The 21,507-nt window shown below is 45.2% G+C and overlaps 1 protein-coding gene across 1 annotated transcript in view; it reads left to right on the top strand.

The window, feature by feature from the left end:
- Window positions 1–8,995: 8,995 nt before the first annotated feature.
- Window positions 8,996–21,507, top strand: part of grin3bb (glutamate receptor, ionotropic, N-methyl-D-aspartate 3Bb) — a 71,767-nt gene continuing 59,255 nt past the window's right edge. The window contains exon 1 of the mRNA XM_079575569.1: window positions 8,996–9,583. Coding sequence (XP_079431695.1) covers window positions 9,095–9,583 — 489 coding nt within the window. The 5' untranslated portion in view covers window positions 8,996–9,094. The remainder of the gene's footprint in view (window positions 9,584–21,507) is intronic.

The following is a 21,507-nucleotide window of genomic DNA, read 5'->3' as shown; positions in this document are numbered from 1 at the left end:
ACAGTATGCAATGTACATGGAATACAACAAATGAGCAGCAGAATGCGCCATCTTTACCGAACAGACATGTCAGTGCTGGAAACATCGACTGAAACTGTTGAAATGGCTGTGTGTAGAAGTCACAGAGAACTCACATCTGGCAAGTCAAGCTAAATTATACCCCCATGCCCCAATAACCTGCAAAATGTGTGAGAAAAATTCCCGCTGATGGTGTGGCTTAATGGACAATACTATAAGGTCACCTCCATGCACCTGTCATTAAAGACTCGATGTTCTGCCCTCAAAAGAGACCTCATACTGGACAAAATGAGAGTTTCCCGTTTCCCCGTCCGCAGACTCCTTGAAGCTGTTTGGATTTGCCGTACGGTCTCGGAGTCGTTTGTGGAGTGTCGCGGCGCAGTCATTAACCAGCACAATCTCCAATCATCGCAGAGCTGCCCTTTGGCCCCCCAGTGTCCCATCTACGAGTTAGATGCTCCATTATGTCTCCGGCAGTTATCGGAGCCACGAGTGCGCCGCCGCCGTCTGATCTCAGCATGAAAACGGCGCTCTTGTTGGCCGCGCGACGTTCTTTCGTGATGTGGCGCTTCGCTCTTGGAAATGTAAAGGCGAATTTTAAGTTTTGACAAAGGCGTCGAGCATCAAAAAGGCAATCTCTCTTCAATAAATGTTTGGGTGTGTGGATTCAAATCTTTTCAGCAACATCTACTAATCAGTGAAAAGGCTACCATGTCACACTTCCATGAATACACAACGCTGGCAGCCGTCCGACATTGCTCCGTATATTCTTAGTGGGACTGACCGCAGATAAGCAGCAGATCCAGGAAATGATATAGACTAAAACATAACATATGCTGGTTGCAATAAAGAGTAAAGCAACTGGCTGCTTTAAAGGCTTCCCAAGTAATATCATTGTCACCTCACTTTTACAGACACTCATGTTTCTCTGATTGGTTTGCTCTGTGCACGCAAGTTCCGCCTAGAAACTATGTTCAATGGAAGAGAGGAAGAAGAAGCAGGAGGAGAAAGAGCGGAGGAGCGTAATAAGCAGAAGAAATGGAGAGGAACAAGAAGAGGAAGGAGAAGGAGCAGCAACAACAGAAGAAGACGAAGAAGAAGAGAGGAGGAAGAAGAAGAGAAGAATAGTAGGAGGAGAGAAATAAGCAGAAGAGGAGAGGAAGAAGAATAAAAAGGGAGAAGAGGTCGCAAAGAAAAAAACTAAGAGAGGAAGAAGAAGAAGAAGAAGAAAAGAAGAGTAGGAGGAGAAGAGAAATAAGCAGAAGAAGAGAGGAAGAAGAAGAAAGGAGGAGGAGAAGAAGAATAGGAGGAAAAAAATAAGCAGAAGAGGAGAAGAAGAAGGAGAAGAAGATAAAGAAGAAGTAGAAGAAGAAAAAGAAGAAGGAGAAGAAGAAGGAGAAGAAGTAGAAGAAGAAGGAGAAGAAGAAGATAAAGAAGGAGAAGTAGAAGAAGAAAAAGAAGAAGGAGAAGAAGAAGAGGAAGTAGAAGAAGAAGGAGAAGAAGGAGATGAAGAAAAAGATGAAGAGAGGAAGGAGAAGAAGAAAAAGAAGAAAAGAGGAAGGAGAAGAAGAAGAAAAATAAAAAGAAGAAAAGATATAGAAGAAAAGATATAGTGTAATATCCAAATGCCCTGAAAGGCTATAAGGAAAGATTGTCTCTGGAAAATCCTCACTGTATTTGAATGTATCACCCTCCCTTTTGTCGCCAGGTAAACGCTGAGCTCAGCCACACCTCGCGCTCTAATGATGTTACAGTTTGAGCTCATATTGGTATGCGCGGGCGTGCTTTGTGTGCAAGCTTTATCTAATATCATTATGCTAATCGTTTTTATTCTGTACCATAGACGCTGCTGCTTTGGGGCGTCTTAGTGTAATTGCGGTTGCGGACAAGATGAGCGATTGTGCCCCACCCTTCAGTTTGCTGCTTGTTCTCACATCGTCACATGAGATGGAAATTTGACTGAAGTGTCTTTCGCCAATAACACAAGATGTAGCACATGTGAAGTGAGACTACAGTTAGTCATATGTTATTATTTTTATGTTCATGTTTCTGTGTCCTATAAGTTATACTAAATGACATTTGTATTGCAATTGTATTCCCATTTGATCTTTGTAAAGTTGTCTGGCTTCCCTAGTTCCCAAGTCCACCAAGCATATGCACAGCATTTGTCCTGAAAAAACTTTGTGATTAAACCGCACTGCCTGTGTCCTTGAACGCATCGCAATGAGTCGCGCAGTAATGTTGGACCACACACAACGCCTTGTACGATTGCACTAGTGGGGACTCTGATTGATCAAATGCCTGCTTCACTCTCACCTGTTCTCCCACACACTGCTGTGCTCTATGGGTGGTCCTGAAGGACTGTCGTTTCAGGTCAAAGTCCCCACAAATATGGACAACAAAACACACACACCTCATCTCATTGGACTGTCTTGAAGGCGTTATCGATTAGTTTAAACTCTCTCCCCATGACCTACTTAGTAACGACGTGTCTCATAGTATTTCCATTCACAGAAAACAGGAGCGAAATGCCGCGCTTGACTGCAACATCGACTTTGTGTTTGACGGTAATGCGCTTTTAGCTGAAGCTTCTCTGATACGTTCGTTTAAGTTTTGAGGTTGTGTGTACATTCAATAAACATAAACAGTTCGAGATAGCGGTCATGATCTTTACAGTCAATAGTTTTAAAAGTCTACATTTTAGGTGAAAGTCTATTATTTCTGCTTTATGCGTTGAAGAAAATGTTTGAATGAATTCGTAATCACCACATAAACAAGTGTGGCATTTTGTAGACCAAACTGTTGGTAAGAAGGATATAAGAAATGATTAAACCTGGAATGACCTGCAGTTTCGGGAGCTCTTTAGCTCATTGACAGCTTTCTGTCTCTGTACATAAGTTAGTGAGTCAAGTATGATTACTGTCTCGTGAAGCAACAGTCACATTTATATACATTCTCTCTGCTGAGTCATGATTCATGAACAAAGGAAAACACTCCATAAGCATTTTCTAAATGTCGTACGTTTTTAAAGGGAAACTCAATTTGTTTTTGTGTGTGTTGAAATGTCCACTTGGCTTCGAACTTCCAAAGTGCATACTCTCCTTAAGTCCCACATTTTCTCAAAAGTTTCCAAAGCTCTCTGTCATTTTTATTTGATTATAGCTGCTCACGGGAGAAAAACATGTCGGACACTGCTGGCCTGATCCATGGTGATTGGACTTCTTAGTGGTAGCTGGAGGCTGAGGCTACATTCATAACTCAAATGTTTGATGATGGAATCTATCGAAGATTTTCTCATCTCTCTATAAAGTGACACGTTCTCTTAATTTCACCTAAAGCTCAAAGTCTCTCAGTTGTTACCTATGATGTGTGTGCGTCCAACCACAGAGCAACAGCTGAGGAACTGTGCACTTCAGGGGAGACCCACCGAGAAAAACTCCACTCCACACGGTCTGGGATTTGAACCCATGACTTTCTTTCTTGAGCTGTGTTCAGTAATCAAAGGCCTTTTTTCACTTTCAAGATCTTTGACCTGACCAAGGACCATTTTCCTCAGCTCTAGTTCCGACATAAAGAACTTCAAAATTTAAACTATCTAAAGACAAAGTACAAGGTAAGAGAAGCACAACCTCCAAGTGTGTAACTTTTGCTAAATCTTATGATAATTAAAGCAGAATTATGAGTCAAATGATCCCAAATTAGAATTTCAGCGAGTTTCTCTGCCCAGCCTCATTTCAGCAGCGCCCCAAAAGCTCCGACTTTTTATTGTTCATAAATACTCAATGACGCTCTAATATCCAACACATATTAACTTACCCCGAGGAGAATTCTTCCCTTATTGTTTTGCTGTGTACAATAATTTTAGTTCCACCTGGACGGGGACATCGACTAACACAGCGTGACTATTTATGCTCTTTGAAGTTATTGCTATATTTTGCCGCGTTTTAGCTGTAATGTGCGGCTGGTCATCAGATAAACCCGAGTGGAGTTTTGTTCAAGCCTTTTGTCAAGAATTGGCTGTTTGTGAAGGAGCGTTTCATGTGTGAGCCTTACGTAACCGCGCTCCAGCTTTTTCCGTCTGATCCGCCGAGTATGACGAATCCAAAGTCTCACAGAGGAGCCAGAGCTGGAGTCTCCCCCAAAACCCCTGAAACACTGTGCAAAACAGTCTAATAACATTATAACAACGCGGCGCCGGAGTTAGCATAATGCCCCGCTAATGCTGTGCTAATGCTACTGTCACACGGTAATGCCCTCGAATGCACCGCCGCCAAACACTTTTAATGAAACACATTAGCAGTTATTCATCACCGGTGACAGCCGTTTAAGCAGCTTAACGCCGTTTTGTCATCCACCTGGTTTTGATCAAGATCCTGAGGGAAAACTTCTTCTTTTTTTTTACTTTTGTGACTAACAATAGCAAACCATTTGTCAGGCTACAACATTTCAATCACAACCTCCATTTGTGTCAGTCGTCAACATGGAGGCAGTGTAATAGCGTTGGATATTGGTGGGCCACTTTTTCTCTCAGTCATGTGACAAACGTTTTACCCTCCGCCATATTGATGTTGGTTGCTAATGTAAACAAATGTCCAAGGAAAGGGATTATCGGCCATCATGTGTTCCTCTTTGCTGTCAGCTGGGGCAACAGGGACAACAACCATAGACTGTAAAAAACAATGGACGTCTTATGCTCACTCCTCCCCGTTTACCATAATGACCACGGCCGTGGGGGAATTCATGGCGGATTTACAGACTCCTCCTCCCCAGCTCTGACCAAGCATGTTCCTAAAAAGGACATACAGGCGGGATTTAAGATAAGATAAGATAGATAAGATAAACCTTTATTAATCTCACAAAGGAGAAATTCACTTGTTACAGTCGGCGTTACTTCACAGTCTTATTATACAGTCCAACAGCAGTGGGGATGAAGGCTTTGCGGTAGCGCTCCGTCCTGCACTGAGGGTGTCTCAGTCTGCCACTGAGAGAGCTGCTCAGCTCCTCTACAGTCCCGTGCAGTGGGTGGGAGGTGTTGTCCATGATGGAGGTGAGCTTGGCTAACACCCTCCTGTCCCTCACCTCCTCCACAGAGTCCAGGGGGCAGCCCAAGACGGAGCTGGCCCTCCTGACCAGCTTGTTCAGTCTGTTCTTGTCCCGCTCTGTGCTGCCCGGGGCCCAGCACACGGCAGCGTAGTGGAGAGCAGAGGCCACCACAGAGTCATAAAAAGTCCTGAGCAGAGGCCTGCTCACTCCAAACGACCTCAGTCTCCTCAGAAGGTGAAGGCGACTTTGGCCCTTCTTGTACAGGGCGTTGGTGTTGTGGGACCAGTCCAGTTTATTGTTGAGGTGAACACCCAGGTACTTGAAACTGTCCACCGCCTCAATGTCCTCCCCCTGGATGTTCAGCGGTGTGCGCGGTAGTGGCTTCCTCGTGAAGTCGATCACCATCTCCTTCGTCTTACTGGTGTTCAAGCACAGGTGGTTGCGCTCACACCAGTCCACAAAGTCTAGGATGACTGACCGGTACTCCAGGTCGTTCCCCTTAGACACACAGCCCACGATGGCGGAGTCGTCGGAGAACTTCTGGAGATGACAACTGTCCGTGTTGTATGTGAAGTCCGATGTGTAGATGGTGAAGAGAAACGGTGAGAGGACGGTGCCCTGAGGGGCCCCGGTGCTGCAGACGACCACCTCAGATTCACAGCTGCGCAGCCGCACATACTGTGGTCGGTCAGTGAGGTAGTCGATGGTCCATGCGGTGAGATGTTCATCCACTCCCGCGTCCTCCAGCTTCCCCCGCAGCAGCGCCGGCCTGATGGTGTTGAAGGCACTGGAGAAGTCAAAGAACATGACCCTCACAGCGTTCCCGGCGTGCTCCAGGTGCGTGAGCGCCCGCTCCCACAGGTAGATGACAGCATCCTCCACTCCGATGTTGGGTCTGTAAGCAAACTGCAGCGGGTCAAGGGTGGGGCTTACCACAGAGCGGAGGTGGGTGAGGATGAGCCGCTCCATCGTCTTCATCAGGTGGGAGGTCAGGGCGACTGGTCTGTAGTGGGCCGGTTCCCTGGCGTGCGCTGTTTTAGGAACCGGGATCAGACAGGAGGTCTTCCACAGGACGGGGACCTTCTCCAGGCTGAGGCTCAGGTTGTAGATGTGGCAGAGGACCTCGGAGAGCTGGTCTGCGCAGGTCCTCAGCAGCCTGGGACTGATGCCATCTGGTCCTGCAGCTTTCCCCCGCTTCAGTCGCCTCAGCTCCCTCCTCACCTGGTCCGGTGTGATGGAGAGGGGGGACTGGTGTGGGGGTGGACTGCCGGGGGTGGGGCAGGTGCTAGAGGAAGTCCGTATGGTGGGGGCTGGAGACGTGGGTGCAGGGAGGCTGGAGGCAGGTGAAGGTGGTCGGGGGAGGGGGGCAGTGTCCACTGTGCTGCAGACGTGTGAAGAGGAGGGAGTGGGGGGAGAATTAAACCGGTTGAAATGTTCGTTGAATTCATCCGCCCCGCGCTGGTCTCCATCAGCTGTCCCTCTGGCACTCTGTCCAAAACCAGAGATGTTCTTCAGTCCCCTCCACACGTCCCGTGCGTTGCCCTGCGCCAGCTTCTGCTCCAGCTTCTCGCCATAGTCCTTCTTGGCCTTCCTGATCCTCCACTGGAGTTCATGCTGGACTCTCCTCTGCTCCTCTCTGTCCCCTGAGTTGAAAGCCCTTTTCTTTTGGTTCAGGAGGGCTTTAAGTTCAGGGGTCACCCAGGGGTGGTTGTTGGAGAAACACCGTACCTTCCGGGTTGGTACAGTGTTTTCCACACAGAAGTTGATGTAGTCTGTGATTTTCACCGTAGACTCGGCCCTTGCGTGACGTGTAGCTCGCGCGGCTCCAATGCTAACAGTCCGAGCCTCATTAAGTACGAGATTTCAAAAATTATTTTAACGAAAACCAGCCTGGTTTCATATATTGTGAATAACCCAGCGTTATCTCAGGAGGAATATCTAGCCTATTCTAGTGTTGAAAAAATTGAAACCAGGCGTTAAAGTTGTTTTTAAGGTGTCTAAACTCCAATGCTTTTCAATGGGGGCCTAGCGGCGATATGGAGGTACTATAGCAATGGCGGAGCAATGGCGGCCCCCAGTGTCGTGGTCATAAAGCAGAGCAGCCAGCGCCCATTGATTACAACAGGTGATGCTACAGCATACAACAGCAGCACCTTAAAATATGAATAGCTTCATTATGCTGAAAATGCTAATGAATCATTAGCATCTGAGATTATTTTACAGGCCTAACAAAATGTACTATAGTCGTCTAACTGCTGGGAAACAGTGTGTCTTCTGTGCTTATAGTGCTGACCAAAATGATAGTGCTGACCAAACATTTATGTCTGAAAGTTTTAACTGACTGGGCCCATTATAAGTCAGTGCATGCCCAGCGTAACAATGGGTTATGCCGATTTCTATGTGGGTTGCATAATTTGGCAAAAACAAGTATTTATTGTCGGTACATGCATGGTATAGGGATGGCTCACACCACACCCAGGAACGGATTAGCCACCCCACCCAGAGAGGCAGATCACTGGGGCAAATGACAAGTTGATTCCGATCTTAGGCTTCTCATCAGAGACTATTATTTACATAAGTAGACGTGTAAGTTTAGTAGAATGCTGATAATTTAGTGTCCATAGCTCAAGTTTGTGCAATAATCTCTCATGTCTGTACTTCCTGTTGTGGCTGAACTGAAGGAGATGAATATAGTCAACAGGATGCTGCGTCAGCGGTTTATTTTGAAGAAGAAGAAAAGTGATGGAGGATACATGTCACAAATCACAAAAATGTTCGGTTTCATTGAACAAAAGTAGAAACTACTGCCTGTGCATATTCAAGTTTCAGCCTCCAAAGGTGATGCAAAAACCTGATGCAAAACTACTATTGTCTTTTACTTTCCGAACTTTGAATAGTTTGCGCTGGGTTATAGCTAAACCATGAGGTGCGTGAAGTTTATAGACTGTTCGTCCTGCAGCGTCTCCTGGTCATTCTTGCGTCCTAATGCTGCACAACCAACACTTGAGTCTTTATTTTAATTGTAGCACGAGCACTCCTCCCCACGATTGATGGGACAGGATCATGTGCGGCATGTACAATGGACTCCCCGCAGATGAAATGTTGTCTGTGCTTCGCCATCTAACCCCCAGCTCAGGCGTGACATTAAAATTCATTCTGATAGGATCAAAGGAGGCCAGCACTAATACCAGGTGCGAATACCCTGGGCTCCCCTGTCTGTGTGTTATATAAAGGGAGTGTGGAGCAAAGTGTGGAGGATATGCATAGAGAAATATGCTAATCTCACGTCTTTCTGAAAAGTGCCTAAAACTCTTGGAGGCTTGGACTCTGAACAGACTTTGTATTTTGATAGTGTCTCATCCTGTACACATTAAAATGCATTGGGTTTGTTCCTAGGAGTAAATGAGGAGGCACTGGCTAAATGTATTGAGATCTTTGGAGAAAATATTGCCTCAGATTTTTTTTGGGTGGGAAAAAAAAAATCAACTCAAGAAGCCTTTGCCCTTATTTCCCCCTGAACCAGACATCAGACACCGTAACTGTCACCATTTTGATGACGTGTGGGGAAAATGTTCTGACAGTAACAGAAAATGAGATGTCACATTTTCAACAGGTCTACAGTGCGAGTGTGGAATAGGTGTAGAATTTGGGGATTGCTTTGGCTCTCGAGTTTCCAGAGCTGTCCTCTTGACATTTGAAATCACTTCTTTTTATTCAGTGGCACTTCTTCCTTTTCCCGGTGTTGTTGCGCCCGCACTCCCCGCTTTAGCGCACGGGACCGTCTCCTCTCTTTGACCTTCACCGATCTGCGCCTTTTTTTTCTTGAGTTTCTTACTTTTACCTGCGCACCTCCAAATCCACAGCCCGCTCCTCCTCTGGCCCCCTCCTCCTTCCCCTCAGACCCCCCCACCCCCCCATCCCAGCACCAGCAGCAGCCCGAGCAGCAACAGTAGGAGCACGCTCTCCTCTCAGCGGCACGCGGCGGAGGAGCATCGAGCGGAGAGCGGCAGAGCGATGCTGAGAGCGCGGCAGGATGAATTTCACCTCCACTTTGCCCTGTTCCTCCTCCACTTCCCGGACTCTATACTCTCACATCGGACTCCGCGCGTTCATTCTCTTGCACTTGCTCCTCGTGCAGCCGTGCCTCCATCACCCGCAGCCGTGCCACATCCTGGCGCAGATTGGACACACGGTGCGCGTCGGTGCGCTCTTGCCCGCGCAAAGAGCGGCCCGCGTCCAGGTCCAAGCGGCGCTGAACCGGGCCGCCGCGGGCATGACGCGGGACGAAGACAACTTCTTGCCGTACAACCTGAGCCTGGAGCTGGTGACCCGGCAGCCCGCGGCCGCAGACCCGGAGTCCCTGTTCCGGTGCGTGTGCCAGGGCGTGGTGGTGCAAGGAGTCTCCGCGGTGCTCGCCTTCCCACAGAACCGTGAGGAGCTGCTACAGGTGGAGTTCATGGCGTCGTTTTTGGAGATCCCCTTCATCAGCGTCATTGAGCACGGGGAGCCGCTGGATACACAGGTGGGGGGCTGTTTACCTGGCTGTGGTGCGTGCGCTCCGGGGCTCCGGACGCACACGGGGCCCCGGAGCGCACCGCGTTTTGGCTGTGTTTGATCCAGGTTTAAGTGTGCGGACCGCCGGGGGATGTTCCTTCAGTTTGACCTTGACCTGTTTGATTTGAGTGGAGTCAAATATGGCAGCGTCTGCGCTTGGCTAAAGCAGCGCAGGAGAGTGGTTTCAGAATTAAAGAAAATGTTCTTTTTGTCATGTCTCAGAGCGCTTCAGAGTCAACAGATCATGAGCAGTTTGAACTGTTTGTGCGTGTTTGGGAGATACATTTGGGTTGTTTTGGCTTTGAGCTGCAGGTGCCAGTGCGTCATTAACTTCATGATCTGTTGAATGTTTGATCCAGCACTTGTGCAGATTGCAAAGAAAAAAAAATGCTGGATTTGGTCCCTTTTTTTCATTTCAACAGTGAATCTCTGTCATTTCTCAATCATTTATTTCTTCTTCACATTGTATTTTTCGTCACATACGTCACAAAGCCGTCTGCAATTTTCCACTTGCATAAACCTCTGCTTTCACACCGACTGTAGTCACATTCAATGCACAAATCCTTGAGGTGACCCATATGCTGTTACACCACTTGGCTTCGTTCTTTATGCCTAATGTGATTTATATAATAACAACTTGACCACACTGCTGCCTCCTAAAAGGGATAAAGTGCTTGCCCATGAGCAGGACCATGGCCGTGGCTTCCTGATGCATGTAGTGCCATTTTATTATGGGAAGTCAAGCAGACGCTGAAAGCCTAAACCTGGCGGATGCCAAATGGAAACCTCCGAGTTCAAAGCCCCTCTGGTATAATGTGTAGAATGATCTGAAGAGCTGCACTGTGTGGACAGGAGATTAAAGGGGAAGTGGGCACATAACACGTTCTCGTTGGGTCTCACCAAAGAAGCTGGCAGATTTAGTTGCGAATATGCGAGCGGATGTGCAGTATATGGGCCAATCACCAAGTCTACCTGACGAGTCAAATCTTCTTTCAATCGCTACCTTGCATCTGTTTTCCCACAGAGCTCTCTATATATATCAGTATCGTTGCCGCAGGCTGTATTATTGGCTTCTTTGAGGGGAATCCATGGAATGTCAATCATAATCTACAAGAGCAGAGGAGCAGATATAACCTTTTTCTTTCAACTCGATCGTATTATGCCCAAATCAAATCCAGAAAGAACAATGCATTATTTTTAAGAAGCCATTTTCGATGCTATAGTCTTTTTGCTGTTGTTCCACTTTGCCTTTGCTCAGTACCCTTGAGTCAAGATGGATTTGCAATTATTTTTGTGTTTGAAATGAAGTAAATTGATTGTATGTAACTTGCTGTATGCACTTGTTGCTACAATAATTCTAATGCTGAGTACTGCCTTAGGGCTTCTAATAATATATTACATATATAGATATTCAGTCTAGTTGGATTTTGCCCCTACGATTGTTTAGGCCTACTGGATTGTACTATGTAACTATGACTGTGACCACTACTACTATGAACACTACTACTACTACTACTAATACTACTACTACTCCCAGCCCAGAGTATTGTGAGAAAAGAAGAAAATACTCACGTGGCTGTATGGAATGGAGATAAGCAAGAGGTAGTTAGGCCCCAGGACAGATACACACAAGGGCATTTTGTAGTCAACAGCAGCAGTTTCCAGCTTCTACAGACAGAACCCAGTCCTCAAACTCATGCAATGAGTAAAGACCCCCGCATGGTTCAATGGAATCATGTGCACCTCATGGGACTACTTCTATTCCCAGTTTTTAGGCGAAGACACGCACATCCACCGGTCCTAAGCCAGTGTGCTACATCAAAACGTAATAATACAAAAATAATTTTTGGACAATTTTTCAAAGAATACGAAAGATTTTTTTTCAGGATCATTTTTGGTACTTTCTTTTTTCATTATGATTTAAGAAGAGCTGAGAAGAGTTTTTCACCACAAATGGCTTCACACAACCAACAATGAATGAAAAACAGCTTTTTGTGTTATCTTTCATATTTCTTTCTAAAAAAATCAAAAATTCTGCCAGGGGATGTAAACTTTTGAGCACAACTGTATACAGCACTTGATGATGATGGGTCATGTGACAGGATACATAACATGGCACAAAAACGTGTCACATGATCAGTCCACAAGGACATGTATAGTTTTTGTTCTTGCACTGGCAATCTTTATTTCATATATTTTGTACTGATCATGTGACACTTTTTTGTGCCATGTTATGTATCCTGTCACATGACCCATGTGATCGAGTGCTGCATATGCACAGGTGTGTTTGAGCTACCTTGATTGTCTGAAGAAGGGCTACGCCCGAAACGTCACACTGTGGTGAGCAAATATAAAAGCTGGTGGGGCGATCACTTGTGATGCTATGATTACAACCCCTAGATTACTATTATGGCCTTGATTGATCATTTTATTTTATCTTGGAATAGGTTACGTTCTACAATGTGATGATGTCAGAATCTCAGATGGACGGCAGGGCCCAACACATCTCTATGAGAGAGAAACCGTTTTTGAAAGAAATGTCAAAAAGAAAATTGACAAATGTTGCACCTCAACAGTATTTTGGACTGTGTTTTTATGTTTTTACGTTATTGTTATGTATATGTTTTTTTACATACTGACAGAGAAGACTGTGAACATTTGAGACCATTTTTGTTTCATGTAGATTCTCCCAGTAACTCTTAAATCCATCCATCCATCCATCCATTTTCTTCCGCTTTATCCGGGACTGGGTCGCGGAGGCAGCAGTCTCAGCAGAGATGCCCAGACTTCCCGATCCATTTCACCTCCTCCTGCTGTTCTGGGGGGACCCAAGAGGTGACACCAGGCCAGCTCGGAGACATAGTCCCACCAGCGTGTCCTGGGTCTTGTCCCAATAGGACATGCCTGGAACACCTCCGGAGGGAAGCGGCCAGGAGGCATCCAGAACAGATGCCCTAGCCACCTCAGCTGGCAACTTTCAACGTGAAGGAGCAGCGACTCTACTCCGAGCTCCTTCCGGGTTAACTGAGCTCCTCACCCGATCTCGAAGGGTGCGCCCAGCCACCCTGTGAAGGAAACTCATTTTGGCCGCTTCTATCCGCGATCTTGTCCTTTCAGTCATTACCCAAATCTCATGACCATAGGTGAGGGTGGGAACGTAGATCGATCGGTAAATCGAGAGCTTTGCCCCCCGACTCAGCTCCCTCTTCACCACGACAGACCGATACAGCGACCACGTCACTGCTGACGCCGCACCGATCCGTCCATCTATCTACCGCTCCATCCGTCCCTCACTCATGAACACGACCTCGACTCTAAACTCTTAAATATAAGACAAAAAGCAAGACAATACCATCATGAAGAATCATGGGAATTTCCAGTGTCCTGCAGCCTGATTTTTAAACTATAGACATGTGATGTCATGTGAACATGAAACCTATTAAAATCCTCCAAAAATGTCACATTCCCCCTTTGATTAATTGGTCAGTCAGTGAAAAATCTTTTATCCAGCCCTATGGTCAAGACAAATGTTATTATTTACAAGAAGCAAAAATATTCCCGGAGCAATTGTTCTCTAATTGCTAGGGCCGCCACTGCAGCCATAAAGTTGAAATGGGACACTTTAAACCTCTGCCAAATCGAAGCGTCCTCAATAAAATGGTTCCTAAAATTCCTGAAATGAACATTAATGCTTTCCCCCTAAAATAGCTGCCAATGGGTGAATAGTTCATGTTTTTAAAGCCTGGGGTTTCCCAAAGGAACTCTGGGTAGATTTTAGTGCAATGATTACATATTGCAAGCAAACACCCCACAGCCTCACCGCTCTGCCTGTCCTTATTTACATTAAAATGGAAAAGTGCAACTTAGTTACTTGGGTCTGTATCCTGGTTGTAGGAAGATGGATTACAGACGCTGGGCCTCTCTCTGTAAAATGATGCATACCCTTTTATCGCATTTGGGCTCGACTGCTGCAAAATTAATGACCTTTTTCAACAAGCAGAATGCACGGAGGGCTGGAGAGATGGATGTATTGACATTCGCATGGAGCTGGCATAACATTAAGACCACTCACAGGTGAAAGTGTGGTCATTTTCCATCGACGCATCGAGGCATGAAGTGCAAGCAGCAACAAGTGGCGGAAAAAGGGCCCCTGTTTTTGTTTTGTTTTCTAATGACCAAAAGCGAAAGCGGAGATTAACATTTGAAAAAAAAGGCTGAATGGGAAAAGGCTGGGGCATAACTTGGAATAATTCCCGCCAAATAACAAGCCGGTGGTCGCAATGGCGCTCGTGATTTATTGATTTCCAGATTGAAAGTCGTTAGGGAAAAGGCTGGAGTTTTGACGCATATGGGACGCGGGACATTTAAGCATGCACATGTCTCGCATCGCCACATGACACGCTGTTGAAGAAGGATGGCTCAGGGGGGGGCGCCACGTGAGAGATGGGCGGATGATCAAACACCACTGAGCCTTGGGAAGAGCAGGACATTTAGAAATGATATTAATCAAATGGGCGTAGCCACGGGTGAAGTCAGATAAATGCAGAGCCCTTTATGCTGTAAACAGGAAATCCATACACATGACGCATGGCCAAGACGCAATGATTATTTATTGAACGTTTATTGAATTTCAAAAGTGATCAAGTGCCAGCGCTGATGCGGGTTCTTATCTCGAAACATTTACGACACCGTGTTCGTTGTGCGGGAAAAAATCAGTCTGGGAGAAAGAAAGAAAGAACTTGTTCAAACTCCGGCGTCACAGCTTATGTTCAATTACTTTCGTTGCCCTTGAAAAAGAGGCAGTTTCATTCTCGGGTGCTATAATTCCTGAACCATCCCTCTGACTCGGATCTGAATACCCTCAAATTAAAGCTGAGAGTCTGGCACTAGAAGCCCACATTACTTATACATCTGTTGCATTAATAACTTGGTCATAAAAGAGCAAAGTGTGGGTCACTGTCCAATAAGGAACTACCTGTATAGGTGTTAAACCATTCCAGAACCAGTTTGGGGACCACTAATGCTTCTCTAATAAAAGTTTAAAATTAAATGGACCTTTTGGAGCTTTTAATCACGCTATAACGTTCCAACACCAAAGCATTCCTGGATCACTTGGCCTGTTTTTGAGCCAGTGTGCTCTCAGACTGCATATATCACGGCGCCATAGATTTGTTGGCATGCCATTCCGAATAACGACCAAATAACGACCATGCATCAAATGTATTTTCCATGCACGCACATCCATTTAAATGACGAAATGTGAAATATCAACGTTGATGTGTTGTTTTGTCAGGGTTCCCTTTATACTGCAGTTTTTTCCCCCCCTGACAATAACTAGGACAAGCATTTCACTGGGGCGGTTTTAACGTTTCTTGCACCATAACCTTTACAACAACAACAAAAAACACCCTGTAACATTTCACCTTACATATTACTGCAGTGCTACTTTCGAGGGCAAAACAAGTTCAGAAACACTAAAATAAAAAAATAAAAAAAGCATCTCTCCTTCTCACGGACACCCACCGCCTTCTCCATATCGCACCTCCTCACCCAATCTCTGTAACTGTGGCACTCTCCAATCTCTTTGTATTGACACCAATGTGGGTTGCATAGCTGTGGATTTTGATTTTTTTTTTTCTTTCTTTCCTATTTCCCACCACCTCCACACCGGCGTCTCCTCATCCGATGTTTTACCTGGCGGCGACAGCAGCCCCAGCCAGAAGTGAAGCGAGAGGGGAAGGAGGAGTGCCGTGGGGGGCTAAAATGTACCAGCCCGTGGGTATATGCTCGGAATAGTGGGGGGGGGGGCGTTGGTGAAAAGTGTTGACAGTGCGCGCCCAGAGCTTCTCCTGCAGCTGAGGTGGCTATGTAAAGAAAAGGATAGCAACAGCTGTTTAGAGGTGTGCCGCGCGCCCGGAGTTTGGTTAAATTAGGTGCGCTGTCCGCGGTGCTGAAACGCGCGACACAGCCTGAACATGTCAGATAGTTGGTCGCGTTGATAAGTATAGGAAACCTTTCAAAATAAGGAAATGGATGGACTTTTACTAGTTTGCTTTCTGAAAAGAAGCTCAGTGGAATACTGTGGTATAGGATTGAGCTAAACTTTCACATCTTTGACTCACTGTTCATTGACAGTGCTCGAGTTGACAACACCTGATTTGATTTTCACTTCAATTTGACTGAACATGTGCATTTGTTTTGGTCGTGATTGCGGATCAGCGAGTGCCGACCCACGCCACAGCGGGACCGGCATAGGCGACATCTCTTTCTCTCGAGACACGAACATTGTTTAGCTCACGATTGGGTTAATAAAGTTTTTAGTTTGACCTGTGACAGCCAGTAAAGCTTAAGGAAGAACACAAGGCAGCGCGATGTAAAAGAGAAAAGGAATGTGAGGCTGACATCAGAGACCGCTCTCAGTGCTGCTTGTAATTAACCACGCCCCAGTCGACCTCCTCTTTTTGTCTAAGCTATGACCTCTCACAAGTGGTGCAGGAACACAGCGCAACAGCAGCACCGCTCAGAAAATAGCTATCGAGTTAGAGTTTGCATTGTCCTTGCGCCAGGCACAAGATCTGGCCCGTTATGTTTAAACTTGATTGGAGCACAGATGGAAAGAATATTTTTTTTATTAAAAGTTCACTAACAGGCTCCAAGGAACACCGTGTAACTTTGTTTTGACTTGTTGGGAAAGGTTTTTTATTTCTCTCCCCCAAAATAAGTAAGATTATTATTCTCTAGTGAAGATACTACACTTAAAAGCATGCGGCACCAGATTTTGTCGGGAGGGTTTTCGAGTGTTCAGACCTTTAAAAGGAGGAGGTGGTGGTGGAGAATAAACAGTTAGCAGAAGCCTCACCGTTATTCAGCTCACGATACTTTTTGCACAACCCCATTGTACACATGACTTGATCAAATGCATGTACCTGTATCTTGGACAGGTCTTATGAGATCCTGAAGCAAAACAGGGTGAAGGGCCTATCTCGCCAGACGGACCAACGTCTGCCAACGTCTCCGCAACTTGGATGATTGCTCGGGGACGTTTCGGAGACATCTCCGTGACCAGCGGCAACTCAAGTGTCCAACTACTCTCCATTCAGTCTCCAGGCAGATGAGATGGGCCCTTGACCTAACATTTGGTTTACGGATTAGTGATAGATTCATAATATACAGTGGGAACCATATGTTTACATACACTTCATAAAAAGACACATTTGCATTTTTTTTCTCACCATCTGACATGACACCAGAATTAACTTCTACTTTTTTAAGGTCAATTTGAATTTCTAAAAAAAAATATTTGTCAAATGCCAAAAGAATGAGATTCAATCTTGCTAGTGCTGATCTCAACAGTGAAATACGGGGGTGGCAGCATCATGCTGTGGGGTTGTTTTGCTGCGGGAGGGACTGGTGCACTTCACAAAATACAGATGACATCATGAAGAAAGAACGATATGTGGAAATATTGGAGCAACATCTCAAGACATCAGCCAGGAAGTTAAAACTTGGGCGCAGATGGGTCTTCCAGATGGACAATTCTCAAAGCATTGTGGCCAATACTGGTTACAAAGTCCAGTAGAAAATATATGGGCAGAGCTGGAAATATGTGCACGCAAGGTGGCCTACAAATGTGTCTCAGTTACACCAGTTCTGTTTGGAGGAATGGACCAAAACTCCTGCCAAAAGGAAGGAAATCCAAAACATTTGACCCAAGTTATACAGTTTAAAGGCAATGCTACCAAATATTAATCAAATGTATGGAAACTTTTGGTTTTGTAAAAAAGTAATACAAAACTTCTATCTCTCATTCTTCTGGAATTTGACAAATAGAAATAATCTTAAAACACCAAAAAATGATGAATTCTGTTTTCATGTCAGAAAAAAATGTGAGAAAAAAATTGCAAAGGTGTCTTTTTATAAAGTGTATGTAAACATTTGGCTCCGTATATGATGGTTTTATTTTAGATGATCCTCTTTCACAGAATTTTTTGCAAAGTCTTGGGTGGATAACAATTACTTAGTAAAGTATGAACTATGTTACTATGGTGTCTTCAGAGAGAGCCGTTTGGAGTGTTATTATGGCTTTGGGGATGTTATCTCCACTGCCAAAATGGATTTCTTTCAGGCCATTCTTCATCCTTTACAAAAGACCACGCATGAGCTGTGAGGTAGCCGGCAAAGCACCTTGATGTGTTTTTCCTCCATCAACTCTGCCAAAGCACTGAAACTTGGTGCATTCTCAGGATCTAAGGACGGGCTGATAACGAGTATCCTCGTCATGAGCCTGTTTTACATAACACAAATCCTCCAACAAAAAGAGAAAAGTCTCTTTATTCCGATGTATATTCCTGCTCGCTCAAACCAGGTGACCTTTTTTTCCGCCTTCCCTCACCAAGCACGGCTCAAGCGGTGGATTTGTGTGCTCAGGTACTGGCTGTTACACTTGACCTGCGCAGGGAGATCCTGTGCATTAAACCTAATCCAGCGGCTGTAGGAGCAGTGCGAGCGGTGGGCAGCCAGTGAGCAGCAGCCCCCAGGGACCATCTCCAGCTCTATAATCCAGTATCTTGGTCATGGGAACTGAATGTAGGATTAGACCATGCAATGTGCTTCACGTGGGGTGGAAGAGAGAAAAACACCAGGAACGGGATTGTAATAAAAACTCCAGTTAAGGTGGGATAAGGTAAAAGAGAAAACTGTACATTTAGAGATATTCCTTTGAAGGCTTTTCTGTAGATTACCCACATAAATACAAGGAGTAGTAGCCTGTGAAAGTACAATATTGATCCAGTGACGAATTGAAATCCCATATTGTGTAGCCTTTAGCCTAAAGCTTTACTTTCTGAAGAATCCACTAAAACTGCATTCTAATACTTTAGACTTAGACAGAGAAATGAGGTGCAATGATACGTTTCCTGAAAAGATGACTTTAAACCCTGGCAGGTGGAAACCAAATATGCAACCAGGGAGAGGAGTGTCATCGATTTTGTCGGGGCGTGGGGGGACAGTCACGATCTCCCCCAATAGTGGTGGTGGCGCTGGAGAAGATGGAGAGGCTAATGGTTCAACTGCCGTGTGCCGGAGATGGGGGCAGACGAAGGTGTGGCGGCCGAGGGGAGAGTGGATTTTGCGTGAATGACTTGGAAAAGTGAGAGGCAAAGGCGGCATATGACAGCAACAGGTGGGCAACAGCGGGTAGGAGCAAGGTTGAAATCGGAAAATACAGCTTCAAATCCGCTTCAGGACCGGCGACAACAGAAGGGTTTGACAGAATGCAAACTGCTTGTGTTAGAATAATTATCATATTATTGTTATTATCGTGATGTTTAGCAGTCTGGGAATCGAACCCGAGACCTTCTTGCAGTGAGGAAAGAGGGTTCCGCAGCGCTCACCCACCAGCTCATATGGGATGTTTCTAGTCTGGGGTGGAATATCCATCAAAATGTGAACGAGGAAGTGATACATTAGCTGTCATTTTATTGTGGGGTAACACTTTACATTACGGGCCGGTAAGTCCTTGGTACTTACAGAGGTAATTCTAGGTACTTACGGTGGTACTTACGATGGTACTTGCCGTGGTACTTGTAGTGGTACTTACAGTGGTACTTATGGTGGTACTTACGGTGGTACTTACGGTGGTACTTACGGTGGTACTTACACTGGTGCTTAAAATGGTACTTATGGTGGTACTTACAGTGGAAAAATACTAGTAATAATAGTGGTACTTCTAGGTACTTATTGTGGTACTTACAGTGGTAAATACTAGTAATAATAGTGGTACTTCTAGGTACTTATTGTGGTACTTAAAGGATATTATAGTGAGAATTACAAGGCGTGTACTTCCAGATACAGTGGTAACTCTTAAAGTAATGAAGGCTGTACTTCTTGTTTTCTCTATTGCTGATTTATGTTGTTTTATAGTCACAAAACTACTAGAAACTATCACTTAAAGTAACAAAGTAAATAGAAGTACAACCTTCATTACTAAGAGCATTACCACTGTATCTCTTAGTAATGAGAGATACATGTCTCCCTAACCCTAATCCTAACCCCTAACCCTAATTACTAGTAATCACCACTTTAAGCACCACAATAAGATCCTAGAATTACCACTGTAAGTACCACTTTAAGCACCACAATAAGTACCAATAAGTACCACTGTCATTACTAGTAATTACCACTGTAAGTACCATGGATTTACCGGCCCATAATGTAAAGTGTTACCAAGTCATGGCACACGGAATATGTTTTTGTGTTTCTGCGTCATTATAAAGCCATCACACACACTATGGGCAGCCTCCTACACAGCACATACAGTGAATATAAGAACAATCTGCGCAGGCTACATAAACTCCACTTGGCAGAGAGAGTCGCTTCTTCGAGTGCCGCCCCATACTCAAACAATATATCCAATTTGGAAATGGTTTTGGCCCTCGCGACAAATTAAGTGAATTACATTTAGTACTCAGAGGAATAAGCATGTCATTGTCCCTTTGATGACCTCGCCGTAGTACAGTATATATATAAATGTATATATTGATGCGTCATCCCGGGCCAAACCTCTATTGTTGATATCTGACGGTGTTCTCTAAATCCAAATCCAGTGACCCCAGGCAGGTTCCCTTGTCCCCCGGCGACCCAAATATTGCGATGACTTCCTGCCACCGTCTCCCACAGTAAAGCGCAGTGCGAGAGCGAGTGAGTGTGTATTGATTCACGCGGTGATGAGATTATCTCTGCTGGGATTTTCATTTCCACGCTGCCTCTGCTGCAGCTGCCACAGAACAATCCCGTTAAAGCGGTGGCGTGATTTCAGGGGTTTCCTTGTTTAAAAAAAAAAAAATCATGTCCTTCATGGTGCGGCGCAGGATATTATTCTGTGATCAGATGAGTAATCCGCATTGAGGCAGGTGTCATTAGAAAAAGAAGGGGAAGAGGGATAAGCAGGTCCGCTGTAAATCCAGGTCACTTCGCTTCGGATTGGCAACAGAACAAACCGCGCACTTGCTTTGTTTGATTTAAATTACGTCTTAAATTGGGTATGTCTCCGTGCTTTCTAATTCTCCCCGGGTTACCTGACACGTTTGTTGAGGAAATATTCCCGTTCATTATTGATGTTGTTGTGTAAACAAAGCAAGCTCTATACTGAGCGACTTGGGTTCTGATTGCGGCTCACAGTGAGGGAGGAGAGAAAGGGGGACACAGGGGGGGGGTGGAGGGAGTGGAGAGGTGGCACCGGCGCTGGCACTGCTGTGGCACAAGAGGCGCCTCTTCCAAATAGGAAGTGATGGAGTGTAAATCTGTTGTCGGGAGGGAAGCTTTATCTGTCACTCTATAAAACATGCATTACACACTTGCACTTTTTTGGAGGGCACCGATGTCTCAACTAAGTGACCCAGGATTTAGAGATTTCAGAGAAATATGAACATGCAAACAAACACAGAGGTGCCGTGTATTTCAGAGCATGTTTGTAGAGATCCAGGACTCCCCTGAAAAAGAGATTATTTATCTCAGTGGGACTTTCCTGGTTAAATAAAAATCAAAAAAAGATCTAAACCACAGGATTAAGAACATTTATAGGTTTTATATATATTAAAACCCCATGGATAGCACTTTTTTAATTACATAAGTCGGATCATAACATTTGTGCTTCAGATTTGATTGCATTTAATATTTCCACTTTGGCGTCTAATCTCTTTTAACAATTGATTTTGGCAATTTGAAAATGATATGTCTCACAAACATGTTGCGTATTCCATTCGATGCAAGGAAAAGTGCAGTGAGCAGTATATCGGGGAAACAAAGCAGCCGCTTCACAAGTGTGTATCAGCATTGCAGAGAGAGCAGCAGGGGCCCACAGTCAGCTGTGCATCTCCATTTAAAAGCTTCTAA

The sequence above is a fragment of the Gobius niger genome, assembly GCF_951799975.1.
Source record: "Gobius niger genome assembly, chromosome: 17".
Classification (NCBI taxonomy): Eukaryota; Metazoa; Chordata; class Actinopteri; order Gobiiformes; family Gobiidae; genus Gobius; species Gobius niger.
The sequence above is the reverse complement of the archived record's forward strand: the minus strand, read 5'-3'. Positions and strand labels throughout refer to the sequence as shown.